The sequence below is a fragment of the Rana temporaria genome, chromosome 4 (assembly GCF_905171775.1).
Source record: "Rana temporaria chromosome 4, aRanTem1.1, whole genome shotgun sequence".
NCBI classification, from domain to species: domain Eukaryota; kingdom Metazoa; phylum Chordata; class Amphibia; order Anura; family Ranidae; genus Rana; species Rana temporaria.
This window is the reverse complement of record NC_053492.1, coordinates 121,723,799-121,747,745: the sequence shown is the minus strand read 5'-3', so window position 1 is coordinate 121,747,745 and position 23,947 is coordinate 121,723,799. Positions and strand designations below refer to the sequence as shown.

Sequence of the window (23,947 nt, the reverse complement as noted above, 5' to 3'; positions counted from 1 at the left end):
GGGAAATTTGCGACGGGAGCATGCGCAGTACGTCCGGCGCGGGAGCGCGCCTAATTTAAATGGTACCTGCCCCATTTGAATAAGCCGGACGGATTTAGGATACACCACCGCAAATTTCCAGGTAAGTGCTTTGTGGATCGGGCACTTAGACAGAAAATTTGCGGCGGGGTAACCTAAATCGGTTACGTTACGCTGCGCCCGGGCTACGTGAATCTGGCCCATTGAGCCCAAATAGGCTATAATGCTGTTTTTGGTTATCTCTTAATTGAACATATACATTTTAAAGAAAATTTATCAGGAGAAAATATTCTTAAAACAATATCATTCATTTTCACCAATGTTTTTATTGGTCCCAAATATGTTACATTGTACTAAACACTAAATGGGTGATTCACAGACAAGACAATTTGCTTTATGTCTAATAGCTTTAGTTTACACAAACGCACTGCATTGGTGTGTGTTAAAAAAAGTAAGGCATGTTGAATTTGTGCACAGCTTGTTAAGACATGCTATAACACATCACAATGGTCTGCTGAGTATAGATTTAAACTGTCACATTTACGGTAATAACGTTTTAAAAAAATGGAAAAAAAGCAAGCATTGTGATGCATTGCACACCAGTGGGAGTGCATTAATGCACACCTTAATGTGCCCCATTATTGTTAATAGGCCCTTAGGTAAGCAAAGATAATTTATACAAAAGCCTAATTGTAGTATAAACTGAGTTCTTTGTCATTGCTTCTTATTTCTGCCTATTTTATGTACACAGAACAAATTATAATATCCATGGTGCTTAACAAATAGAACCATACAATACAAAGCTTAAACTACATATAAAATTGTGAAACTGAACACAGTTTTGAGTCTGGATTGCAGGTTAAACATAGGCTCTGTCCACTGAAGCACCTTCTTTCCTCTCTTTCTTCTCTTTGAATTGGGTGAATTCACTGTCTGTTGCTCCTGGATAGTTGTATTTGTAGATTCTGAAAGCAATGAAATATTTATAATGTTCAAGTAAAACATAACCATCATCACTAAAGTCATAACTTCCTGCTGGTGATTTTGTAACGAGGGCTGCTACTATGTATAGTGTAATAGCTCTCTGATGTCTGACAACCCTCGTAGTCAGTGCCCCCAGTCTCGGCCAAATCACTTTGGCAACAGAATACGCTGTATGCTGCCTGTTAATAATTATTCGAAATGCACAAAGAAAAAGACATCCTGATTAGTAGATAAACTGGGAACACCCTTGAAAAACTGCAATCACGCCCACAATCCTGAGCATCTCTGGTTGGACCTTCTGAGCACTACCAAATGTTTGCCTGATTTATACACTGTTCTAGATTTCCAACCATTGAGATCCCCTCCATACGTATCCATGATAAATGATACATACCCAGACGACGTCACATACTGACGAAACGTACGTCGGGAGGAGGAGACGCTTTGACGTGCTGCGTCTAGGTCCAGAGGACGGGCGTTCGTAGTAGCCGGCCGGCTCGAAATTTATATGCTGTTTTTACCTGTTTTTATGTAAGTGTTATCTACCATATTAAATTGTTTCCCTACGGTACATCACTATGTGGAATTCCTCTTTTTTATGGTGACTTACTCGGCTATACTGTATGAGGGAGCCGTTTGCTTTTGGTTGATGTTTTCTGAAGTTAACCCCTAAAGGCCCTGGCTGGGTTTGGCCACAAGCTCCTTATTTACATTTATCTGGTAAGAGTCCCCCTTATTCGGTGATTCTTTTTGGTGGAGGCTTTCCCTTGGTGTGCTTATATTCGTGTTATCTACGGTACATCACCATTTGTTGCCTACACATTTATTTTCATGCTCCTCGGATCCCGGATCTATCCACCTACATTGGAGGAATACCATCCGGACTTCCAGTAAAGACCCTAGCTGGGGAGTTCAGCTGCAAGCCTTGTTTGCTTGCCCTTCTGGTAAGCTCATAGACATTTATCCATTTACTGCACCGGTGGAGGATTTTTTGTGTGTTCAGTCACGGGCACAACTTCATTCAACAATTTATTCACTTATAAACTTTTTATTATATACTGTATCAATCACGATTTTTTGTATATGGACACTAATTAATTATATCAATCAAATTGATATTCCTCATTCACTCTTGGTTAGCGCAACTTATCTGTTTTGTTTTTTGATTTTATATTGTGTGTATATCACAATTTTTGTTGCAGCTTATATATTTACATTTGTTTTTTAGTTGGTTTAGCGCAGTATCACATTTTTTCTTGTTTATAGTGTAATAGCTCTCTGATGTCTGACAACCCTCGTAGTCAGTGCCCCCAGTCTCGGCCAAATCACTTTGGCAACAGAATACGCTGTATGCTGCCTGTTAATAATTATTCGAAATGCACAAAGAAAAAGACATCCTGATTAGTAGATAAACTGGGAACACCCTTGAAAAACTGCAATCACGCCCACAATCCTGAGCATCTCTGGTTGGACCTTCTGAGCACTACCAAATGTTTGCCTGATTTATACACTGTTCTAGATTTCCAACCATTGAGATCCCCTCCATACGTATCCATGATAAATGATACATACCCTTTTTTGGCAGTTGTTTTCTTCTTGCATGAGCAGCACAGGAAAGAACCTCCAAGAATTGCCAGAAGAGATCCAGCCCATCCAATATACAGAGCAGAGCCAAGCTCATACCTGAGATGGAATAATATAAATAATGTGGTGAATAAGTCAGACTTGTTAGAAATTGGCACTGTTTAGTGCAATGCAAACAATATATTTTAACAGTTTATGCACCTGCATATGTACTGCCAAAACATTTTAAGCCCCTGTCAGCGTTTTTTTATCATTTGTTTTTGCTGTCTGTTTGTTGATTGGATAGATTTCCCGTTACTTTCACTTTTTGTTGAAAATTATAAAAGGGTTATAAAACATATCAAGTTTACATTTCAGTTATGAATTGCAAACAATGTAAAGAAATCAGATCAAAATCTTGTTAGTTGTTCCCCAGTTGTTCCTGAGCTTGTTAAGGCCATATTGCCTATAAAATGGAAACAAATATATGGAGGAGCCAATTCCCCTCTATTCCTGTAACAGTGACAACTGTAACATTTTGGATATACCATCTGTACCTGAGATAATGATCATTAGGACAAATAGAGAGGATACATCTCTCCAGTGGGGACACAGACACTCTAACTGAAACAAGAAAATAAAGCTTGTTCTTTAGCTATACCTTCAACAGGAATTTCATATATTGATTAGAATAGTCTACCACCTAATAAAATGCTGATATGTTGTGGATTAAAGTAAAGTTGTCATGGAGGAAACAGGAAAGATGTCATTGCTGGCCTCTCTCAAAAAATGTAAGTCGCTGACTGCTTTGTTGACTTTCATGCTTCAGTACTTTTGGGCACTGACCAATGTTAGCTCTTGAAGCTCTCTCATGACAGGTTTACTTTAAAATATATGTAAAGGCATGTTTCTTTTATTTTAGTATTGACAAGCATAGGGATGAGTTAGATCCTTTATCGGGTTTTAATTGATCACTACATCCCAGATGAAAGAAATCACCCCTTTATTTGTCCTGGTGACAAAATGATTAGAAATCCAAAAATGTTGAGTTGGCATCAGAGCGGTGAGGGAAAATTTGGGGGGAACCTGTTTTTGTGACAATAATTTAAGGTGAAAATTGTGTTCACTTTGGAAAAATCTCCTCTCATTTCCTGTGGTGTTTCTAGGACAGGAAGTGAGTTGAAATCTACCAAATAGAACATAGATGAAAAAAGCTTGATAGTGGTTTTTACCCTTCCCTACTCTATTAAAAACTAAAACAAAAGTTTTGGCTGGGTATAACCATTTAAGTGTGCATCATAGATATGTGATAACTCATCAGGGATATATTATAACCCACGTAAGTATATATGGGGGCAACATAGATTGTAAGTCCTTGCTAGCAGAGCCTTCAACCATTTTATTGACAGACATGTAGTGTATTGTGTACCTGTATTGTAATGTGATTACCAGTGCAATATATAACAGTACCTTACATATTAGAACACATGGGTACTTCCCAGGTGATAAACCAGTATATGTTTTTAATTGATTTCTGTATACAGTAGGTAGTGCCATATATCTCTTTCCTGACGTATACATTGACCGTTCATTTATTCCCACCCCTAAAGGAGTGTAATAATCACTTTAGAAAAATTCCTTTTTTTGCAACACAGACAATATATTTTTTTTTACCCAATGCAAATTGGATAATCGCTTGGTATATTTCTAGAGAGAGGATAAATCTAATATAAAATAGAAATCACTTACTTCATTCCAATGTAGCGAGGATCAAAGAACTCTTGGGTGATAGTGGCTGCATACCAAGACACTGCCACTAAGCAGGCGACCCCTATGCGTGCAAAAACATATTGTTAGGTCTCTGGATTTAAAATATGCACATATTTATAACTGTTTTTCACTGTACTATACTGTAATGTAATACTGTAAATCTATATGTATAATATACAGCTGTGAGACCAATGTCCACTAAACATCCATTTTTAGCCTTGCCCTTCAATCATAAATGAGCTGAACTTGCTGCTGCGAACTGATTTAAAAGAGACATGTGCCTAGTGACTTGGATCAGTTGGTTCTGGGAATCTAAAAGCAAGGAGTTTTACCTCATTTTACTGTACAGTTTATAATTATATATGCACACATATCTCAGCCATATTATACAGCCCCTGGCAGATCCTACTTTGAAGGCAACGTAGGTAGAGCGTACAGCCAGATAGTCTGGCTGTACGGTCCGTGTAGCAACCTCTGGTGTCCAACCCTCAAAGCACAGGCATACCTGAAGCTTTAGGCAAGGTCCTACCCACAATTTCCAGTGACAGCTCCCCAACCAGCTACCCTGTGACATTCTTGAGTGAAGAGTCCTTCCTCAGCCCTGCTTTCTAAGGTAGTGTCCTCCAGCAAATTATCTTTAATCCAGGCTCCTTTAGGCCCTCAGCCAAGAACATGCTCTAACAGTTCTTAAAGAGGAAGTAAACCCTCTGGGGAAAAAAATACACCCTGCAAGACAAAGGCATAATGAGCTAGTATGCATAGCATACTAGCTCATTATGAATTACTTACCTGAGATCGAAGCCCCTGCAGCGGTCCTCGTTCCCCCTTCTCCATCGCTGCCATCTCCCCCGGAGTGACTTCCGGGTATCGCGGCACATGCGCCGTAGACATCGATGCCTGTCATTTTTGCAAATATCTCCTAAACCTTGTAGGTTTAGGAGATATTTCTTGCACCTATAGGTAAGCCTTAATCTAGGCTTACCTGTAGGTAAAAGTGGGCTGTAAGGGTTTAAGTAACTTTAAGTAACTTTAAGTAACACAGACTGCCACCCAGGGGGAGACTCCTGGGGAGAAAGACTCTGATCAGGATCAGGACCCAACCATTTATCTTCTCCCCAGTCACACCTTCTACCTCCCAGGGATTGTCTACAATCAGATAAAAGTTCATACCCCAGGGATTGATCTCCCCACACTATTTCTGGAAGCTTTTATCAGAGACAGGCAGGAGCAATCAATCCCCAGGCTTAGCGAGAGCCAGAACAGACCTAAAAATAAATTGTTGCTCAGCTAGGTAGAGCAAAGCCAAAAACAGAATGTATCCAGCTTATGGCAGGGGCTCCACATACATATGAATAATGACTGTGAATATATTATAGACATGTGTTCTGCACTAAATGTCGGTGGTAAGTGTTGTCTTAAAAAGTTGTAAGGTACATTGGCTCATGAAATATGCAGGTCGGGCTTCTTTCTTAGTTGTTATGCACAGTGATTGTGTTTTATCATTCCTGAATCTCACTGAAAGCCTACTAGTCTGGTCACACTGTAGATCTAAACCAAGGTTCTGTGAAACTCCTTTCAGAGGTTGCCAGGGGTTCCTTCATTTGTGGCTGATTGACCTCCCATCTGCATAGTTCTGTGTTGACTGGCACTTGGCAGATCAAGCAACATGACACCAAATATCTTTTTAGCTGTTAGGAAGGGTAGTATTCTGATCACCAATGTAAGGTGGGATATCCTTCCTGTTGACCACAGTAGAGTTAACTCTAGCAGGAGTTCTCTGAGATCAGTGGTAAAAAGGTTGAGAAAGGCTTCTGTAGACATTATCTCAGCAATCCTTCAGCAGGCATGCTACTCACATCTCTTTAATCAAATAGCCATTAGAGGGAACATCTTTCAGGGATACCTATCACAATTTGTCCTTTTCTGTTGATTGTAATTGCCTTCCACTTTTTAAGCCAACATCACTGGCACAATCATACACTGAAACAGCAAGTAGCATGTAAGAGTAACATAACCGTACTGATTCTGTGAGCAGCAATTCTAATCAGCTGAGCACATACTACAAAGAACAAAGTAGGTTTTAGCAGATAAGATAATACTGAACTGGGGGAGCCTGGGGGTGGGGGTACCTAGAGTGCCCTGTACCTTGACGTACTATTTTTTTTCTTGGTGCTTGGGTGGTGGATCTGGCCAAGGAGGGAGTGTGGTAAATAAAAGGGCAAACACATTAAGGTTAGCACCAAACTTTTTAGACCAAAATACAACAAATTGCAATGCAAGGCCACGTACACACGATAGGATCGCCAGAGGAGAACGGTCTGAAAGACCGTTTTCATCATTCCAAACCGATCGTGTGTAGGCCCTCATAGGTTCTTTAACCTTCGGTCAAAAAAATGAGAACTTGCTTTAAAATTGAACCGATGGACGCCTAACCGATAGGTCAAAACCGATCGTTAGTATGCAAAAGCATCGGTTAAAAACCTGCGCATGCTCAGAATCAAGTCGACACATGCTTCGAAGCATTGAACTTCGTTTTTTTTCAGCACGTTGTTGTGTTTTACGTCACCCCGTTCTGACACGATCAGTTCTTTAACCGATGGTGTGTAGGCACGACGGACCATCAGTCAGGTTCATCGGTTAACTGATGACAACGGTCCTTCGGACCGTTCTCATCGGATGGACCGATCGTGTGTACGCAGCCTAATGCCGCGTACACACGGTCGTTTTTTGTGATGAAAAAAAACACATCATTTTTAAAAACGTCATTTAAAATGATCGTGTGTGGGCAAAACGTCGTTTTATGTCTTCTGAAAAACGACAAAAAAAAAATTCGAACATGCTTAAATTTTTAATGCTTTGTTATCAAAACGTCGTTTTTTGTGTCATAAAAAATGATCGTGTGTGTGTTAAAACGACGTTTTTAAACCCGTGCATGCTCAGAAACAAGTTATGACGCAAGCTTGAATGGAACAGAGTGCCGTCGTAGGTGTTGTATGTAACCGCGTTTTGCTAGAGCATTTTGAAAAAATGATGGTGTGTAGGCAACGTTTTTTTACAAGAAAAAAAACGACAAAACGACAAAAATTCTCTTACAAGTCTTCAAATCTTCATATTAAAGTGGAGTTCCACCCACTTTTAAAAGGTGGTCTTAAACTAAAGACCACCCCTTCACCCCTCGTGTTCAGATATTTAAAAAAACATTTTCTTTAGTATATTTTTTTAAGTTCTAAGTGTACTTCCATTCTAGCCGGGCCGCGGCGCAGGATGTCATGTCCTCTTGTGCGGTGAGCCACCCCCTACTGTCTTCTGGGACATGTGTGTCCCAGAAGACAAGCTGGCCATTCACAAAGCACTGCGCAACTCATGCATGCGCAACAGGAAATCTGCGCATCTGCACAGATGTCAATGTAAACCATGAGCCGAAATCGCAAAAAGTAGTACAGAAACTACTTTTTCAAATCGGTGCAGCACCGTAGATGCGGCGTGGCACCAATTATGACGGTGCTATTGCCGACAAATGCCGCCGTTTTGACATGCGATTTGACATGTTAAGTCGCATGTCAAAACGCACCAGTGTGAACCAGGACTAAATGTGTATTTTATGTGGTCCCAGAGGAGATGGTGAGGACCGCATTCTCCAGGGCACGGTTTCAGGCCCGTAAACTTATTCTGATGGGTTGGAAATCGACCTCACCGCCCACTGTTGCCTCATGGATAACACACATGGGGAACACCCTTGTTATGGAAAAATATATCTATAAACACAAGGGGAGTCCGGGTAGATTTGAATGTATTTGTCACCTTGGTTGGATACACCAGGATTGAGCCCCAGGAAATAGTGATGTCCAGGCTTCTACAATACCCTACAGGATAACTCATATATGTGACACAATGCAACGGTTATATACATTTTTTTGAACAAGATGTGACGTTATGTGACCTTGGTTAGTGTGTTTAATATTTTTGATGGAAAATTGACAGCAATTTTATGTAACTGTAGACTTTTGCAATTGCAATGTATGTACATGGGAAGTTGTTTGCATTTGTTTAAAATAAACTTTTTTGATAATAAAAAAAAGTGTATTTTATGCTAATTTGCTATAATTTCCATTCAATTCACTTTTACGCTCTATGCTATGTTTGCCCCTGGTAATCTAAGCTTAGACTAGCCATACACCTATAGATTATCTGCAGATTTTCTATGGTCAGATGAAAAAAGTGGAACAGATTCCTCCATCTACACTGAACTGTGTGGATGGAAGATTCCCCCACTGGCCCAAGCTTCCATATCTTGCTAGTCGGCCCCACTGGCTCTCACAATACCTGAAAAGAATCTCCCACTGGCCCAAGCTTCCATATCTTGCTAGTCGGCCCCACTGGCTCTCACAATACCTGAAAAGAATCTCCCACTGGCCCAAGCTTCCATATCTTGCTAGTCGGCCCCACTGGCTCTCACAATACCTGAAAAGAATCTCCCACTGGCCCAAGCTTCCATATCTTGCTAGTCGGCCCCACTGGCTCTCACAATACCTGAACGTTCTGATTGGGTGCAGGCATTGTTTAGGTTGAGAGCCAGCGGGGCCAACTAGCAAGATACTGAAGCTTGGCACAGTGGGAGATTCCTTCATCCACACAGTTTATCGTAAATCTGTTGCACTTTTTCTATCTAACCATAGAAAATCTGCAGATAATCTATTGGTGCATAGGCGTGCGCACAGGGTGTGCCAGGTGTGCCTGGGCACACCCTAATCACCCTGTGTGGTGAAGATTGCACCAAAATATACTGTGTTAAACGTGCACTAACGCACAAAAAAATACAGCATTAAACGGCACATAACACACTGAAATATACAACGTTAAACGTGCACTAATGCACAGAAATATACTGCATTAAACATGCAGTAACACACTGAAATATACTGCTTTAAACGTGCACTAATGCACAGAAAAATGCTGCATTAAACGTGCAGCAATGCACTGAAATATACTTCATAAAAAACATGCAGTAATGCACAGAAATATACTGCATTAAACGTGCACTAACGCACAGAAATAGACCCCTGATATTTCACCAAAGCTCCCTAATAGGGCTCCTAAAATAAAATAAATAATAAAAATAAAAATTACTGACATCAATCTCTGCCCTACTAACACCATCCACCGCTCTACTGACACCATCAGTATACTGTATATACACATGCAATTATGTTTGGTGCACACCCTAATGCAATAGGCTGCGCACACCAATGTATAGGTGTATGGGCAAACAATTCTGTGTACCTCCTAATGTAAGGCTATCTACCTTCCGTGGTACATCTGCAATCTTCTGGAAAAAAATGTATTTGTGTTTGTAGCACAAACATTTTCTGAAACTAATATTGACAGGAAGCTTGCATATCAATGCATATTCTTTCCAATATGGAAAAGATTTATTCATTAAACATTACTCATATCTGTCTATCTGGCATAGATTGCAGTCCACTACCTAAAATCATGCAAAACATCAGCAATGCCTCTGCTTTCCTGCATTGCCTTTTTGTGTGTTCTGCAATTTATAGCCATGAGACCAGATTCAGAGAAGAATAAATTGTGAGACCTGCATACAACAAACAGCAGACACACATCTAGGAGGACCGTCTACTGCTGCTGAGTGATGGACAGACCTACAACAACCATAAATCACCATTACTTTAATATACTTTTCTCACAAACCTAGGAATGGATTTTCCCCACAGCAATAACAGAAAGTTTGTTTTTGAGGAAACTAAACTTTTAGAAGAAAATATGAAAGTATAAAACTTTGTAAGTATGCACAAAAGTGTTTAGAGTGTTTAAGCCTTCTTAGTTATTTTTATTTCCTCAGGTAATGAAATTAAGTGCTGCATGCATCAAATTGGATAAATGCATAGGGAGGTGAGATACTGTTACTAATAGCTGCACTTAACTCTAAGGCCTTGTACTCACGGCAGGACATGTCCGATGAAAACGGTCTGCAGACCGTTTCCATCGGACATGTCTGGCCGGGGCCTGCCCGGGGACTTCTGTTCGATGGCTATACACACCATCGAACAGAAGTCCGCGCGTAAACAATACGCGGGGCGTGTCCGCGGTGTCGCCGCGTCGATGACGCGGTGTCGCCGCGACAATGACGCAGCGACGTGGGCGGCCTGCCTTTAAAATGCTTCCACGCATGCGTCGAAGTCATTCGACGCATGCGAGGGATGGCGGGCGGCAGGACATGTACGGTAGGTCTGTACAGACGACCGTACATGTCCGGCCGGACAGGTTTCCAGCGGACTGTTTTAAAGCAAGTCCAGGAAACAGTTGTCCGCTGGAAACCTGTCCGATCCGCCCGAAAATGGTCCGCTCGGGCCAACACACGGCCAAACATGTCTGCTGAAACTGGTCTGCGGACCAGTTTCAGCAGACATGTTTGGTCGTGAGTACGGGGCCTAATGGAAAAATATTCCAAAGATTAGAATTGTATATGTCTATATATATACTGCTTTTGTGTGTGTGTGTGTGTGTGTGTATATACACACACAGTGGGCCAGATTCACAGTCAGCGGCGTAATTTTCTGCGGGCGTAACGTATCCGCTTTACGTTACGCCTCCACAACTTAGACGGGCAAGTGCTGTATTATCAAAGCACTTGCTCCGTAGGTTGTGGCGGCGTAGCGTAAATCGGCCGGCGTAAGCCCGCCTAATTCAAATTTGGATCAGGGGGGCTGGTTTTATGTAAATCAACTGTGACCCGACGTGATTGACGTTTTTGCCGAACGGCGCATGCGCCGTTCGAGGAATTTCCCAGTGTGCATTGCTCCAAAGAACGCCGCAAGGACGTCATTGGTTTCGACGTGAACGTAAATGACGTCCAGCCCCATTCACGGACGACTTACGCAAACGACGTAACTTTTTCAAATTTCAACGCGGGAACAACGGCCATACTTAACATTGGTGCGCCGCACTTATGCCTCATATAGCAGGGGCAACTATACGCCGGGAAAAGCCTAGCGTAAACGTTGTAACTTTACTGCGTCGGTCGGGCGTACGTTCGTGAATTCGCGTATCTAGCTAATTTGCATACTCGACGCGGAATTCGACGGAAGCGCCACCTAGCGGTCAGAAAAAATATGCAGGTACGATCCGACGGTGTAAGAGACTTACGCCTGTCGGATCTAATGGATATCTATGCGTAACTGGTTCTAAGAATCACGCGCATAGATAGGCTCGGATTAGGACTTACGACGGCGTACATGGCGCTGCGCCGTCGTAATTCCTTTCTGAATCTGGGCCAGTATCTCCCAAAAGTGAGTACACCCCTCACATTTTTGTGAATATTTTATTATATCTTTTAATGTGACAACACTGAAGAAATGACACTTTGCTACAATGTAAACTAGTGAGTGTACAGCTTGTATAACAGTGTACATTTTCTGCCCCCTCAAAATAACTCAACACACAGTCATTAATGTCTAAAACGCTGAGTACAAGTGAAAATGTCCAAATTGGGCCCAAAGTGTCAATATTTTGCGTGGCCACCATTATTTTCCAGCACTGCCTTAAACCTCTTGGGCATGAAGTTCACCAGAGCTTCACAGGTTGCCACTGTCCTCTTCCACTCCTCCATGATGGCATCACGGAGCTGGTGGATGTTAGAGACCTTGTACTTCTCTGCCTTCCGATTGAGGATGACCTACAGATGCTCAATAGGGTTTAGGTCTGGAGACATGCTTGGCCAGTCTATCACCTTTACCCTCAACTTCTTTAGCAAGGCAGTGGTCATCTTGGAGGTGTGTTGGGGTTGTTATCATGTTGGAATACTGCCCTACGGCCCAGTCCCTGAAGGGAGGGCATCATGCTCTGCTTCAGTATGTCACAGTACATGTTGGTATTCATGGTTCCCTCAATGAACTGTAGCTCCCCAGTGCTGGCAGTACTCATGTAGCCCCAGATCATGATACTCCCACCACCATGCTTGACTGTAGGCAAGACACACTTGTCTTTGTACTCCTCACCTGGTTTTCCGCCACACACGCTTGATACCATCTGAACCAAATACGTTTATCTTGGTCTCATCAGACCACAGGACATGGTTCCAGTAATTCATGTCCTTAGTCTACTTGTCTTCAGCAAACTGTTTGCGGGCTTCCTTGTGCATCATCTTTTGAAGAGGCTTCCTTCTGGAACAACAGCCATGCAGAACATTTTGATGCAGTGTGCGGCGTATGGTCCGAGCACTGACAGGCTGACCCCTTCAACCTCTGCAGCATCTCATATGTCTATTTCTCAAAGACAACTTCTGGATATGACGCTAAGCACGTGCGCTCAACTTCTTTGGTCGACCATGCCGAGGCCTGCTCTGAGTGCAAACTGTACTGTTAAACCGCTGTATGGTTTTGGCCACCGTGCTGCAGCTCAGTTTCAGGGTCTTGGCAAACTTTGGAAGAAATACCGCTCCAAACCCTTAACACCTGTTACACTGACAGGTGCTGGCTCTGCACTAATCCGAGAAAAAAAGGAGAAGTCCTGGACTGCCGCACACTGATAGGCAAATTTTATTTAAAAAAAATGGCAAAGAATAAAATCCAAAAGATGCCAAAATAATGCAGAAATCTTGCAAAACACAGTGGATTTTATTCTTTGCCATTTTTTTTAAATAAAATTTGCCTATCAGTGTGCGGCAGTCCAGGACGTCTCCTTTTTTCTTGGCAAACTTCTTATTGCCTAGGCCATCTTCATATAGTACAACAATTCTTTTATTCAGATCCTTAGAGAGTTCTCCCCATTCGCGCCTTAGACATTGTAACACTAACAAGTCACATGACGCTGGGAGGGAAAATGGCTAATTGGGACAATTTGGACATTTTCACTTAGGGGTGTACTGTTGTGGGAATTTTATGAAGATGTATTTAATATATATTGTCACAGTGTCTCCCAGTGATAGTACTCGCGCAGCCCGCTCTAAAGAGCGGACTGGGGCAGACTGATGCTAGTTGAGTCCCGTCTGGTAGTGGAAAGCTTCCTGAGGTTGCAGAGAGGTGTTTGCAGAGTGGGAATATGTCTGCCAGCGAAGGGCCCCTGTGCGATGCACAGACGTTCGTCTGAGGGGGATGTGTTCACTCTGCAAAGACATTATCGTTTATGAGCGGATTTATGCTCGTGTCACCCCGGTGTGCCTGATCAACACGTAAGGGGGCCATGGTGTACCCCTGCATAAAATCTCCCATCAACAGGATCGGTAGTATAATCTGGGTATGCATTGTTCTCTGAACAATTTAGAATAAGGATTAACGCAAACTGTAAAAACGGGAGCCTTTAAATTCTTATGATCGGGGAGAGTGTCCATGATTTCAAGCCATGCGGCTTCCTGTTTACTGGAGAGCATGGCTTCCAGGTACAGGGGGCAGGAAATCATACACATTGCCTCTGCCCAGACATGCCCATAAGACTCCCCTAGTCATTGTTCATTGGTTGTTGTATAACCCCTCCTGTTTGAAGGAATGCCTGTGCTTGATTGGTCGATTGTGAAACTATCAAGCTCTATTGTTATATAAATAAAGGTTACTCCCAGGTTCAGGCCAGCAGTTGGTCGAGCTAAGGATGTAAGCCTGGTGGTCATGTCTGTTTACTATATGTGGGAAACAGAGTGATACTAAGATGCATTATACCATTAGGCTAAAAGGCTGCTTAAAGCGCAGGAGATATGGATTACGCATGGCGTATAGAAAAATCTCCATAACAGTACTCACTTTTGTTGCCAGCTGTTTAGACATTAATGGCTGTGTGTTGAATTATTTTGAGGGGACAGCAAATTTACACTGTTATACAAGCTGTACACTCACTACTTTACATTGTAGCAAAGTGTACTAATTTTTGTTGAGATACTGTATATGTAGCAAGGTCCCAGGTTCCCTTTGGTCTAATGAGAACCTCCAGAGATAGGGACAGCTGACATCCTTCTGTGTAGAGTGGGTTACAAGGCATAGTGGGTGTAATGCAAGGTAGATTAATGGACGCCAGACACTTCTTGAATGCAAAGAGATTTATTTTCTCTTGAGCAGAACTGGGTTTTTGGGCCAGGACACCCTTAAGTGGTTGCAATGGTAATGAACAGACTCTGAGACTTCGATAGGTAGACAGCCATGCAGGCAAAGGCACCCAGCTGGACTCCACATATGCATGTGTAGGAGTGCTTTCTCCTATGGCAACAGTCTTATAGCAGTTTCTAAAAAAGTTGTAACAAACTACTTAACTTCCTCTACAAACTCCTCTTGTAGATCTTCACTCATCTGAGCTCCCAGTCTCTCGCACTAGACTTGCTGACCCACTACCACTGGATCTCCTGAGCTCTTTCAACCTTCTTACTGAGTATCTTCCTCAAGCGTCACCCCCGTTTCCCTGCTGGGTCTCTAGCTTGGCACACACAGATACCCCTTTAAGCTTCATCCCGCTGGCCTGCTCGGTCCCTGACTTGGCACACAAGGTTGCTCTGCAAGAATCACCTCCGCTGGCTGGGTCCCTAGCTTGACACCTGCTAAAGTTTCTGAATTCATCCCCGTCCCTGGTTGGTGAGAATACTGCTCCGGTACTTCCTTCAGCTACTCACTGTGGTCCCTGATAATAAGTTAGTCCCTTAGTGGCTACAGCTTCCCCTCTACCTTCGATCACGACAGGTTCTCCGGCCGGCAGAACCGTTACTTATGGTTGAACTGCAAGCCGAAGTCCCAACCTTACGCTGCTCTCTCTTGCTTTTGGATAGGCCCTCAGACAGCCTAGCCGCCAGATGTCCCCAGGATAGACCTCAGGCTCTGGCCTAGCAGCCTGGGACAATACAACACACATCCACCCAGACAGCTGTCCTGGTGGCACAGAACCCTGATAACCTGACCTCACCCAAATAAATAGACTCTCCCAGCAGGCTAAGGGACCGAAGAAGATCCCTGACCATTGGCTGAGATACCCATATCTATTCTGTCCTTGCAATTACCTTGTCTTATCTAATGTCACCAGATACCCGGCCATCTAGTGACAGAAGGGATAAGTGCAGAAATTACAGAATTAGGGTGGAATCAATTGATCAAGCCAACTATACCTGGCAGGTAAATTTACTAGCAACCCTGCCTAACCACCAGGGTGCTATATATATATATATATATATATATATATATATATATATATATATATATATATATATATATATATATACACACACACATTTAAATTTCTAAATTCTGTGCCTTTAAATGGATCCCTGTTGCGTTTCCAGACAGCAACAAGTATTTGGGGTTCGTGGAAAAAATAAATGTTCCTGGACTGCCGCACTCTGATAGGCGATTTATTGAAACAAAATAAACAAATAAACAAAGCTAACATGTTTCACATCATGGATAGATGCTTAGCCCATGATGATGTGAAACATGTTAGCTTTTTTGTCCTGTATGTCCACTTTTTACCATTGATTGCAGTGTTGCATGATTTTTTGGATGTTATACAGCTTTGGATTTTACCCTTTGTTTATTTTGTTTCAATAAATCGCCTATCAGAGTGCGGCAGTCCAGGAACATTTCTTTTTTCCAAGCATCAGTGCAGAGTCTGCACCTGTCAGTACTACAGGCTGGAGCACAGCATAGGTCACAGGGCTTGGAGCGGTACTCTTTTCCAAGTATTTGGGGTTGGAAAGAGGTGGTGATGGATTTGGGGCAAGCCATGAGCCTGTTAAACAAAAAAATACTTTTTCTAAATTAGGTAGTGTTATTTTTTAAAGGTTATTTGAAATCATATATTTACACTCATATGTTAATTTTCATTATTTTTCAATTATTTCTATTCTAGTTCTAATAATCTGAATTTTTTTGATGAGAGACGCTTTCAATGGGGCACCCATGCCGGTGTGCTCTGCTGCATCTATTGACAGAGACAGCAGTACTCGGCCCCGCCCCCCGTCTCCCGCGCCACTAGATTTAAGTTAACAGCAGGGGGAGCCAATGGCTCCTGCTGCTGTCAATCTATCCAATGAGGACAGAGACAGTGGTTGGGGCTGCTGGGCTCCTGCTTGATGCTGGAAAAACCGGGCCCAGGTAATATAAAGGGGGGCTCTGGGGGGCAGCTGCAGCACAGAAAGTTTTTTACCTTAATGCATGAATGCATTAAGGTGAAAAACCTTAAGTTTTACAATTTCTTTAAGCAATGACATGTAATTACTATGCCCTGTAAATATGCATAGCTTGTGTCACACATTTCATGGACCTGCTATCTGAATTACAGGAGGCACAGTGAGTACAGGTGCCGTGGAATATATAATCTTTAGAAATGGAAAGTGAACCAGAGGAACAAGGAAAGGAGAAGCCACAAAATCTGCAGTGAATCCAAGAGATTGTGGGCATAGAAGACAAGCAAAGAGCAGCAATTTTCTAACTAAGCTTATATTGTATAGTCAACCGTGGCTACTGCTTATATTGTTGTTACAATGCCGATGTTAAAAAATGAAAGCATATTTTATAGTGTGAAACACCTGTGCTGCAACTTCAATATACAGTATAACCTCTGAAGACAAACACCAATAGCCAGTTAACACTAACATGTACTTCACACAATAAAAATCAATAATAAAAAAATAACAGTTCAGCACTACTATTATTTAAATAAAATAAAAATACACCATGAATAAAATGTGTTGTGCAAGAACATGAAAAAATAAAAATATAATGAAAATCCAAATAGAGATGTGCACGATAAAAAACATGTTTTGTTTCTTTTTTTTATTCATTAAGTAAATAATTCTGTTTCGACATATCCGTTATTTCGGAAGAGTATATGTTTGTTGTTCTAAATTGATTCGTATTTTTGGAAGTTCTGTTATTCTTTCGTTATTTCGAAAGATTGGCTATATTCATTTTAACATGTTAAAATGTACTAGACCCAGGACCCTGCATGCACTGTATCTGGTCTCCCACAATACACAGAACAATGAAATGCAATTATTTTTGTAACTATAAACTGCTAAATATCTTTTCTCTTTAGAAGTATATAGAAGTCTTGTGACTTTTATCAGTGTCTTGTTAAATCTTATAAGAACATTTTTCCTTCTACTCTGACTATCCTATGAGGCTGCATGACCCCTGACTTTCTGTCTGGACAGTGCTGATTGGCCCCATGCCGATCACATGCACCCTCCCAAAAAATAAAAAAACTCTCTAGCAATACACACCAAACTTAGCATGTGCAGAGTCACTCCAAGGCTCTGTTCTATCAGCAGATGGATTGGGGGACGGTGGAAGGGAGAGGATCAGAGAAGACAGGATAAAACAGCCTTTTTACACAATGCAGTGGATTAACCCCTTAGGTTCCACAGTGAATATAACAAGCATGCATTACTGCATTAACGGATTTTACTGTTGTGGTTTTAGTAACACTTTAGTTCAGTATTTCAGGAGAATACTTATGCATTCTGAATATTTCCTGCTAGTCCAACCCTCAAAGAGAAATTAAATGAGCTGATTGAATGATATTGACAGAAGTCAATGCATCCAAAAGCATGCATCCAAAAGTAAGTAATGGAACAAAATTTATTTCGGATTAATTTCTTATGTTATGATTAGGAGAGTGTGATGGATCCACCTCCATCCAACCCAAACACAATAAGTATGAATCATCTTATTTCACTTTCATACCTTACTGTATTTATTGCAATATGTTTCCTCTCAATATGTAGTGCATCTTATACTAAAGCTTACCTGTAGGTAAAATGAATATCTTCCTAAACGTGCAACATTTAGGAGATATTCTTGCGAACAGCAGCTGGTGATGTCACCGGCGCATGGGCTCTGAAGGAACAGCATACGGGGGAGTGACACCATCTAGCCCCAAATAGATGCCCAAACCCAGAAGGAAGACCGGGTGAAGATGGAAGCCTCTGCAGTGGTGACAGCGCATCGCTGGAGGGCTTTGTTTTAAGGTAAGTCTTTCATAATGTGCATTGTGAGACTGCCTGGAAACTTTTATTTTTTTACTAGTTTACTAACACTTTTTAAACCACACTCACATTAAAATGTGCACCTATTCCTTGGTGCACACAGGTAAACAGCATCAATATTATGAATTTGAGTGAAGGGGGCACTCTAACATAGCATAATAAAAGTGGATAAAGAAAAATACATAACACAACCTTCTCAAAACAAATATTCTTAGTGAATAAAATCACACAAATGCTCTAATATATAAAACCTGTATACAATTGAAAATTGCCACAGGTGCAACATACAGCCTCTAGCTGCATGCAAACCTGTAATTCCGGCCACTTCCTAGTTAATGCTTAATGTGGTCAAAAGCCCCACCCAACATGTTTTGTCACAGGTCACATTAACTGTAACAGAGTGGATCATACTACAGTGATGATGCAACTTCATAGTAAATTTGTTGATTCCATAAAATGACAAAAACTATTTTTTATTTCAACAGACCCCTTGACTGTGCAGGAAAAACTGGACTTGTTTCAGTGTGTACTGCAATATGTTTGAGATATAAAGTCAGGTACCTGATACGATGAAAAGCAGTCCTCCGGACAGAGCAATCTTTCCCTTGGTGTTTTCATCTTGGCTACCAAATTTGGTGCACTTCAGTCCAAACAAGGAGATTAAACAAGAGAGGAGGCCAAGGATGAGAGAGATGATCATCAAAGCACGACAAGCCTGGATATGAGCTACAGACACAAAATGGTTAATTCAGTCTATACATAAGATATTGATCCTTACATTAAACCTGAACTCCAGGCAAACAGTTAAAATATGCAGATTAAATATATACAGTATATGAGAGCGGTTTTATTTTTTTCATTTGTATTTCTTTCCATCTAGTTCTGCGATGTACACAGATCTGCCACACTGTGCAGCTCTATTTAGCAGAGGAAGGGACGTGATCTTTCTCCTGCAGTTTCACTTTTACATACAGATCTTCTTCCAACCCTCACCCAGTGACTGGATAGTTAAAGGATAAGCAGCACACTGATTAGCTAAGTTCTCTATCTCTCTGCTTTCTCCTCCTGTCAGCATTGTGCTCTGCACTGCAGAACACATCAATGGCTTCTTATTCTGCCTCCTCCGTCTTAGCACTGCATAGTAGACTGAATTTAAAAATATACAGGTAAATAGAGGTGTATCTCAATAATTCATTAATTAATTAAGGTATGCTGTTTAGATCTGCCTTTAGTTCAGCTTTAGGTTAAAGGGTTACTAAAGGAAAAAACATTTTTAAATAACAATATACTTACCTCCACTGTGCAGTTCGTTTTGCACAGAGTGCCCCCGATCCATGTCTTCTGGGGTCCCTCGGTGGCTGTCTCTGGTCCTCCCTGCAATTAGTCACCACAGTCATGCGAGAGCTCGCATGGTGGTCACTAATTGCGGGTGCGCTCCAGTGATACAGCGAGCGGCCATAGCCGCTCACTGTATCACTCGGACCCGCCCCTCGGCGCGCCGCGTCACAGGATGTGATCGACAGCAGCGCCAGCCAATGGCTGCGCTGCTCTCAATCCATCCGCTCTAGCGAATCAGCGGCCAGGCTGAGCGGCGAAGAGGATATCGGGACCTAGGCGATCGCCTACAGGGAGGGGCTGCTGTAGGCGATTAAGGTAATCGCCTAACCGGCCTCTCGGCGGAAGGAGGAAGTGGGACAGGAAGTCCCACTCCTCCTGAAGCCCCCAATCCCCCCCCCAAAAAAATTACATGCCAAATGTAGCATGTAAGGGGGTGAGGAGTGGCATAAGCGGAAGTTCAAATTTTGGGTGGAACTCCGCTTTAAGGTAAAAAAAAACATTTTCCTTTACAACTCCTTTAATGTTAACATACATTATTTAACCCAAAGAATATAAGCTCACATGTTCAACATTCATCATTGGCAGCAACAACTGACATAGCCTAGCAAACAAAACCTATAGTAAAGCAAATTATATTGCAGTTCTCAAGTGATTATAACTGTTCAGTACTTAAAGCAGAGCAAAGAGCAAAAAATGTTTTATCTTGGTAAGGCCTTGTTGACATGTATAGCAGGGTTTACCACCTTTCTGAAAAGCGATCTGTGGTGAATTGCTTTTCAGAAACATCTGACAGGTAACTCAGAAATACATCACTTCCTGAATGGCTCATTTATCCGGCGTCTGTTGACAAAAGTATGTCAGTGGTACAACACTGGATGTGCTGGGTGGGTGAGTATACAAATTGTGCAGACAACACCTCCCTGTAAGGCCGGCTATATATGGAGCAAATTTCTTTTCTGCAGCCATGGGTTACAGGAAAGAAATTCTCCCGATTCCTCCATCAACGCAGACAGTGTTGAATCAAGGAATTCCCCCAAGGGAAGCCATCCCCACTGGGAGAAGGCAGTGATTATTGCTAGTGGCAATAGCAGCCGCCAGCGATAATTGCAGGTAAAACCTAAATGTTGGTTGTACCCAAGCTGATTGATTGATCAACTTCGTACATTCAGCCTGCCCAAAAATGGGGGGCTTGAATGTTCTCTCTAAAGCTAATCTCCAGTTTTTATTCAACTTTAAATTATTTGTTTGCACCAGCAGCTGTGTGTGCTGTATAACTGATAAACTTTTGATAAGACAATTCTGTACCAATTCTGTACCAAGTTCTTTCCTGCAATGTTCATTTGTGTCTTTTATGTGAACGATGGAACATAAGGATGTACAATGCTGAATGGAATGTTGAAGTTATTAATAAATAAAATAAATTGATTATTATATATACTGGTATATATATATATATATATATATATATATATATATATATATATATATGTAGCGCCCCCTTACTTTCAGTATGGGCACTACGCTAAAGTTAGTGGGGAATGGGAGAGTTACTTTGCTCCTATTCACAATTTATTTAAGTGGGGACTTCTGTCATTCCAGAAAATGTCCACTGGGTCAGTCTGTGTTCCAGGGATGTGGTACCATCCCTGGCCAGCAGTTGGCACCAGAGGGGTTCTGGTAGAGCAAGCTTTCCCCAGCAGCCAATTAGAGACGTTTCTTCCTTGCAAGGCATGCTGGGGAAGGGTATATCTGTGACAGGTGTCATGTGTTCTAAAATCTTTGCGGGGTCCCGGTTACAGGTGCGGCATCCACCTTCAAGGTGCGCGCATCCATGGACCCCGCCAGCGCGGCCCACCTGGCCAGAATTGCAGGCTACACAAACCCTCATCCGGAGGTAACAGGGGACCCCAGTGACTTACTGGGTTCCCGGTTCTATTGAGAGGATCCCAGGCTGGGTGCCGTTCGATCGGGGGGGTAGCGCTACACGTATATATATATATATATATATATATATATATATATATATATACACACACACACACACAAATGTTTTGGCTTTCATTTCTTTTTTAAACTGAATGGGTTGATTTACAAAGTAAGGGTTCACAAAAAACAAACAAACTGTTGCTGTAACTGTTTGAACAGTGTTAGCTGGGAGTTAGGTTTTAATGTTTGTCTATTACTTGAAGTTTATCTAAAACTACATATCAATTTAAAACAATGCGCTCTCCAGGGTGACAAGGCGGCAGCATGATTTCAGCAGCATGATTTTTTTTATTTTGTAGATGAAAATACTGTACACTTAAAACATTATATATATTTTCTGAAAGCAAGAGACCCTATAGCTTAACATTTTCTTTGTTGCAATTTTCTATGTCACACATTTGTCAAATCTATATTTTCAGTATAGAATACACTCAAATTAATTTTGTTGCACACAAAGGGGCAGATCCACAGAGAGAGTACGCCGGCGTATCTACTGATACGCCGGCGTACTTTCAAATTTCCCACGTCGTATCGTTGTTTTGAATCCTCAAAACAAGATACGACGGCATCTGGGTTAGATCCGACAGGCGTACGTCTTCGTACGCCTACGGATGTAAGATGCAATTCTTCGGCGTCGCTGGGTGGCGTTCCTGTGGTTTTCCGCGTCGAGTATGCAAATTAGCTAATTCCGACGATCCACGAACGTACGAGCGGCCGTTGCATTCTTTTACGTCGTCTCTAGACGGCTTTTTCCGGCGTATAGTTAAAGCTGCTGTTTCGTGGCGTATAGTTAGACCTGCTATGTTAAGTATGGCCGTCGTTCCCGCGTTTAATTAGATTTTTTTTTTCGTTTGCGTAAGTCTTCCGTGAATCGCGGGATGGACGTCCAAGTCAAAACAATGACGTCCTTGCAACGTCATTTCACTCAATGCACGGCGGGAAATTTAGGGACGGCGCATGCGCAGTTCGTTCGTCGTGGGGACGCGCTTCATTTAAATGAAACACGCCCCCCTACTCGCCGATTTGAATTAGGCTACGTTACGCCGCGAGAGATACACTACGCCGCCGTAACTTACAGAGCGAATTCTTTGTGGATTCAAAGCTACAACAAGTAAGTTACAGCAGCGTAGCGTATCTCACATACGCTGCGCCCATGCAATTCTTTCTGGATCTGCCCCAAAGAGAATATACTGCAATCCCCAGTGTTTTTAGTAGAAAATAAAATAAGAGGTTGTGTCAAGTAAATAGATACAAAATATGTCAACATTCAAAATTGTGTATACTTGCAAAAGTCTATGGTATCCAAAATTGTTTATAGACTTCACTTTAACGTTTACATCTCAATCTAAGGTTAAAGGAGTTGTAAAGGAATTTTTATTTTTTAGCTGAAATTACTGTTTATAGGGTATAGAGACATAATAGTTAACTGATTCCTTTTAAAAACGATTACAAATAGATAAAAATCAATCATATAATGTACATGCAGTTTCTAGTTTCGTTTTTGCATGTTGTTTCCTGCTTCTGTGATGTACAGAGCTACAGAGCCAATACAGGGCAGTGATGGTTTGAAAAACAAAACTGATTGGTGCTGAGGGGCTTTAGACACACAGTAATCACACCTCCTTGATTAGTGACCACAGAGAGAAAGCTCCCAGTACTGTGGTTATCAGAAAACAGACAACCAGGAAGTGTGGACATCAGAGAAGAATTACAGCAACTTGAGAGCAAAAACGAACAATGAGGACATGAAAACAGCACTGCATTAAGGTAAAGGAAGCTATTAAGATAAAAAAAAAATCCTTTACAAACCCTTTAACCATCAATGTTGGGCGTAATGTTTGAGGTGAGCTGATAAAATCTAAGCCACCACAAGGCTACAAGAGTACTAGTCATGGGATCCACGCCCCACCATGGTAGTGCAGATTGTGCTTGTGCTTCTACTTTCCCTTATGACCAAAGAAGATCTCTTTTGTCTGTTAGTTCTACAGTACAAGGCTCAGCTGTAACGTAATTAACAATCTACACAAAGAAAACTAGTTAAAGTAGTCAATATGCTAAAAAAAAGTGGCAAGAGTCACATTTTTTTTTTAAAACATCTTCTATTTCAGGATTAAGCGTCTTTGACTGTGAGTTTTTTTTAGCTTGCAGCACATTACCTTTATGAGAGCCAGGTAAGCATAAACCTGGCATCAGTTAGCATGGCACATCTTGTGACCCTAATCACAGCCATTAAAGGATCACTAAAGATAAAAAATAAAAAAATAAAATAACAAACATGTTATACTTACCTCCACTGTGCAGCTCGTTTTGCAC

The 23,947-nt window shown here is 41.7% G+C and overlaps 1 protein-coding gene across 2 annotated transcripts in view; it reads right to left on the bottom strand.

Annotated features, from left to right (window-relative positions):
* Positions 1 to 324: 324 nt before the first annotated feature.
* The window catches only part of LOC120936543 (claudin-15-like), a 76,071-nt gene continuing 52,448 nt past the window's right edge, over positions 325 to 23,947 (bottom strand). For both annotated transcript variants that reach the window (XM_040348989.1, XM_040348990.1), the window contains 4 exons: positions 18,872 to 19,036; positions 4,315 to 4,396; positions 2,575 to 2,685; positions 325 to 983 (listed from right to left, as the gene is read on the bottom strand). In XM_040348989.1, coding sequence (XP_040204923.1) covers positions 878 to 983; positions 2,575 to 2,685; positions 4,315 to 4,396; positions 18,872 to 19,036 — 464 coding nt within the window. In that variant the 3' untranslated portion in view covers positions 325 to 877. The remainder of the gene's footprint in view (positions 984 to 2,574; positions 2,686 to 4,314; positions 4,397 to 18,871; positions 19,037 to 23,947) is intronic.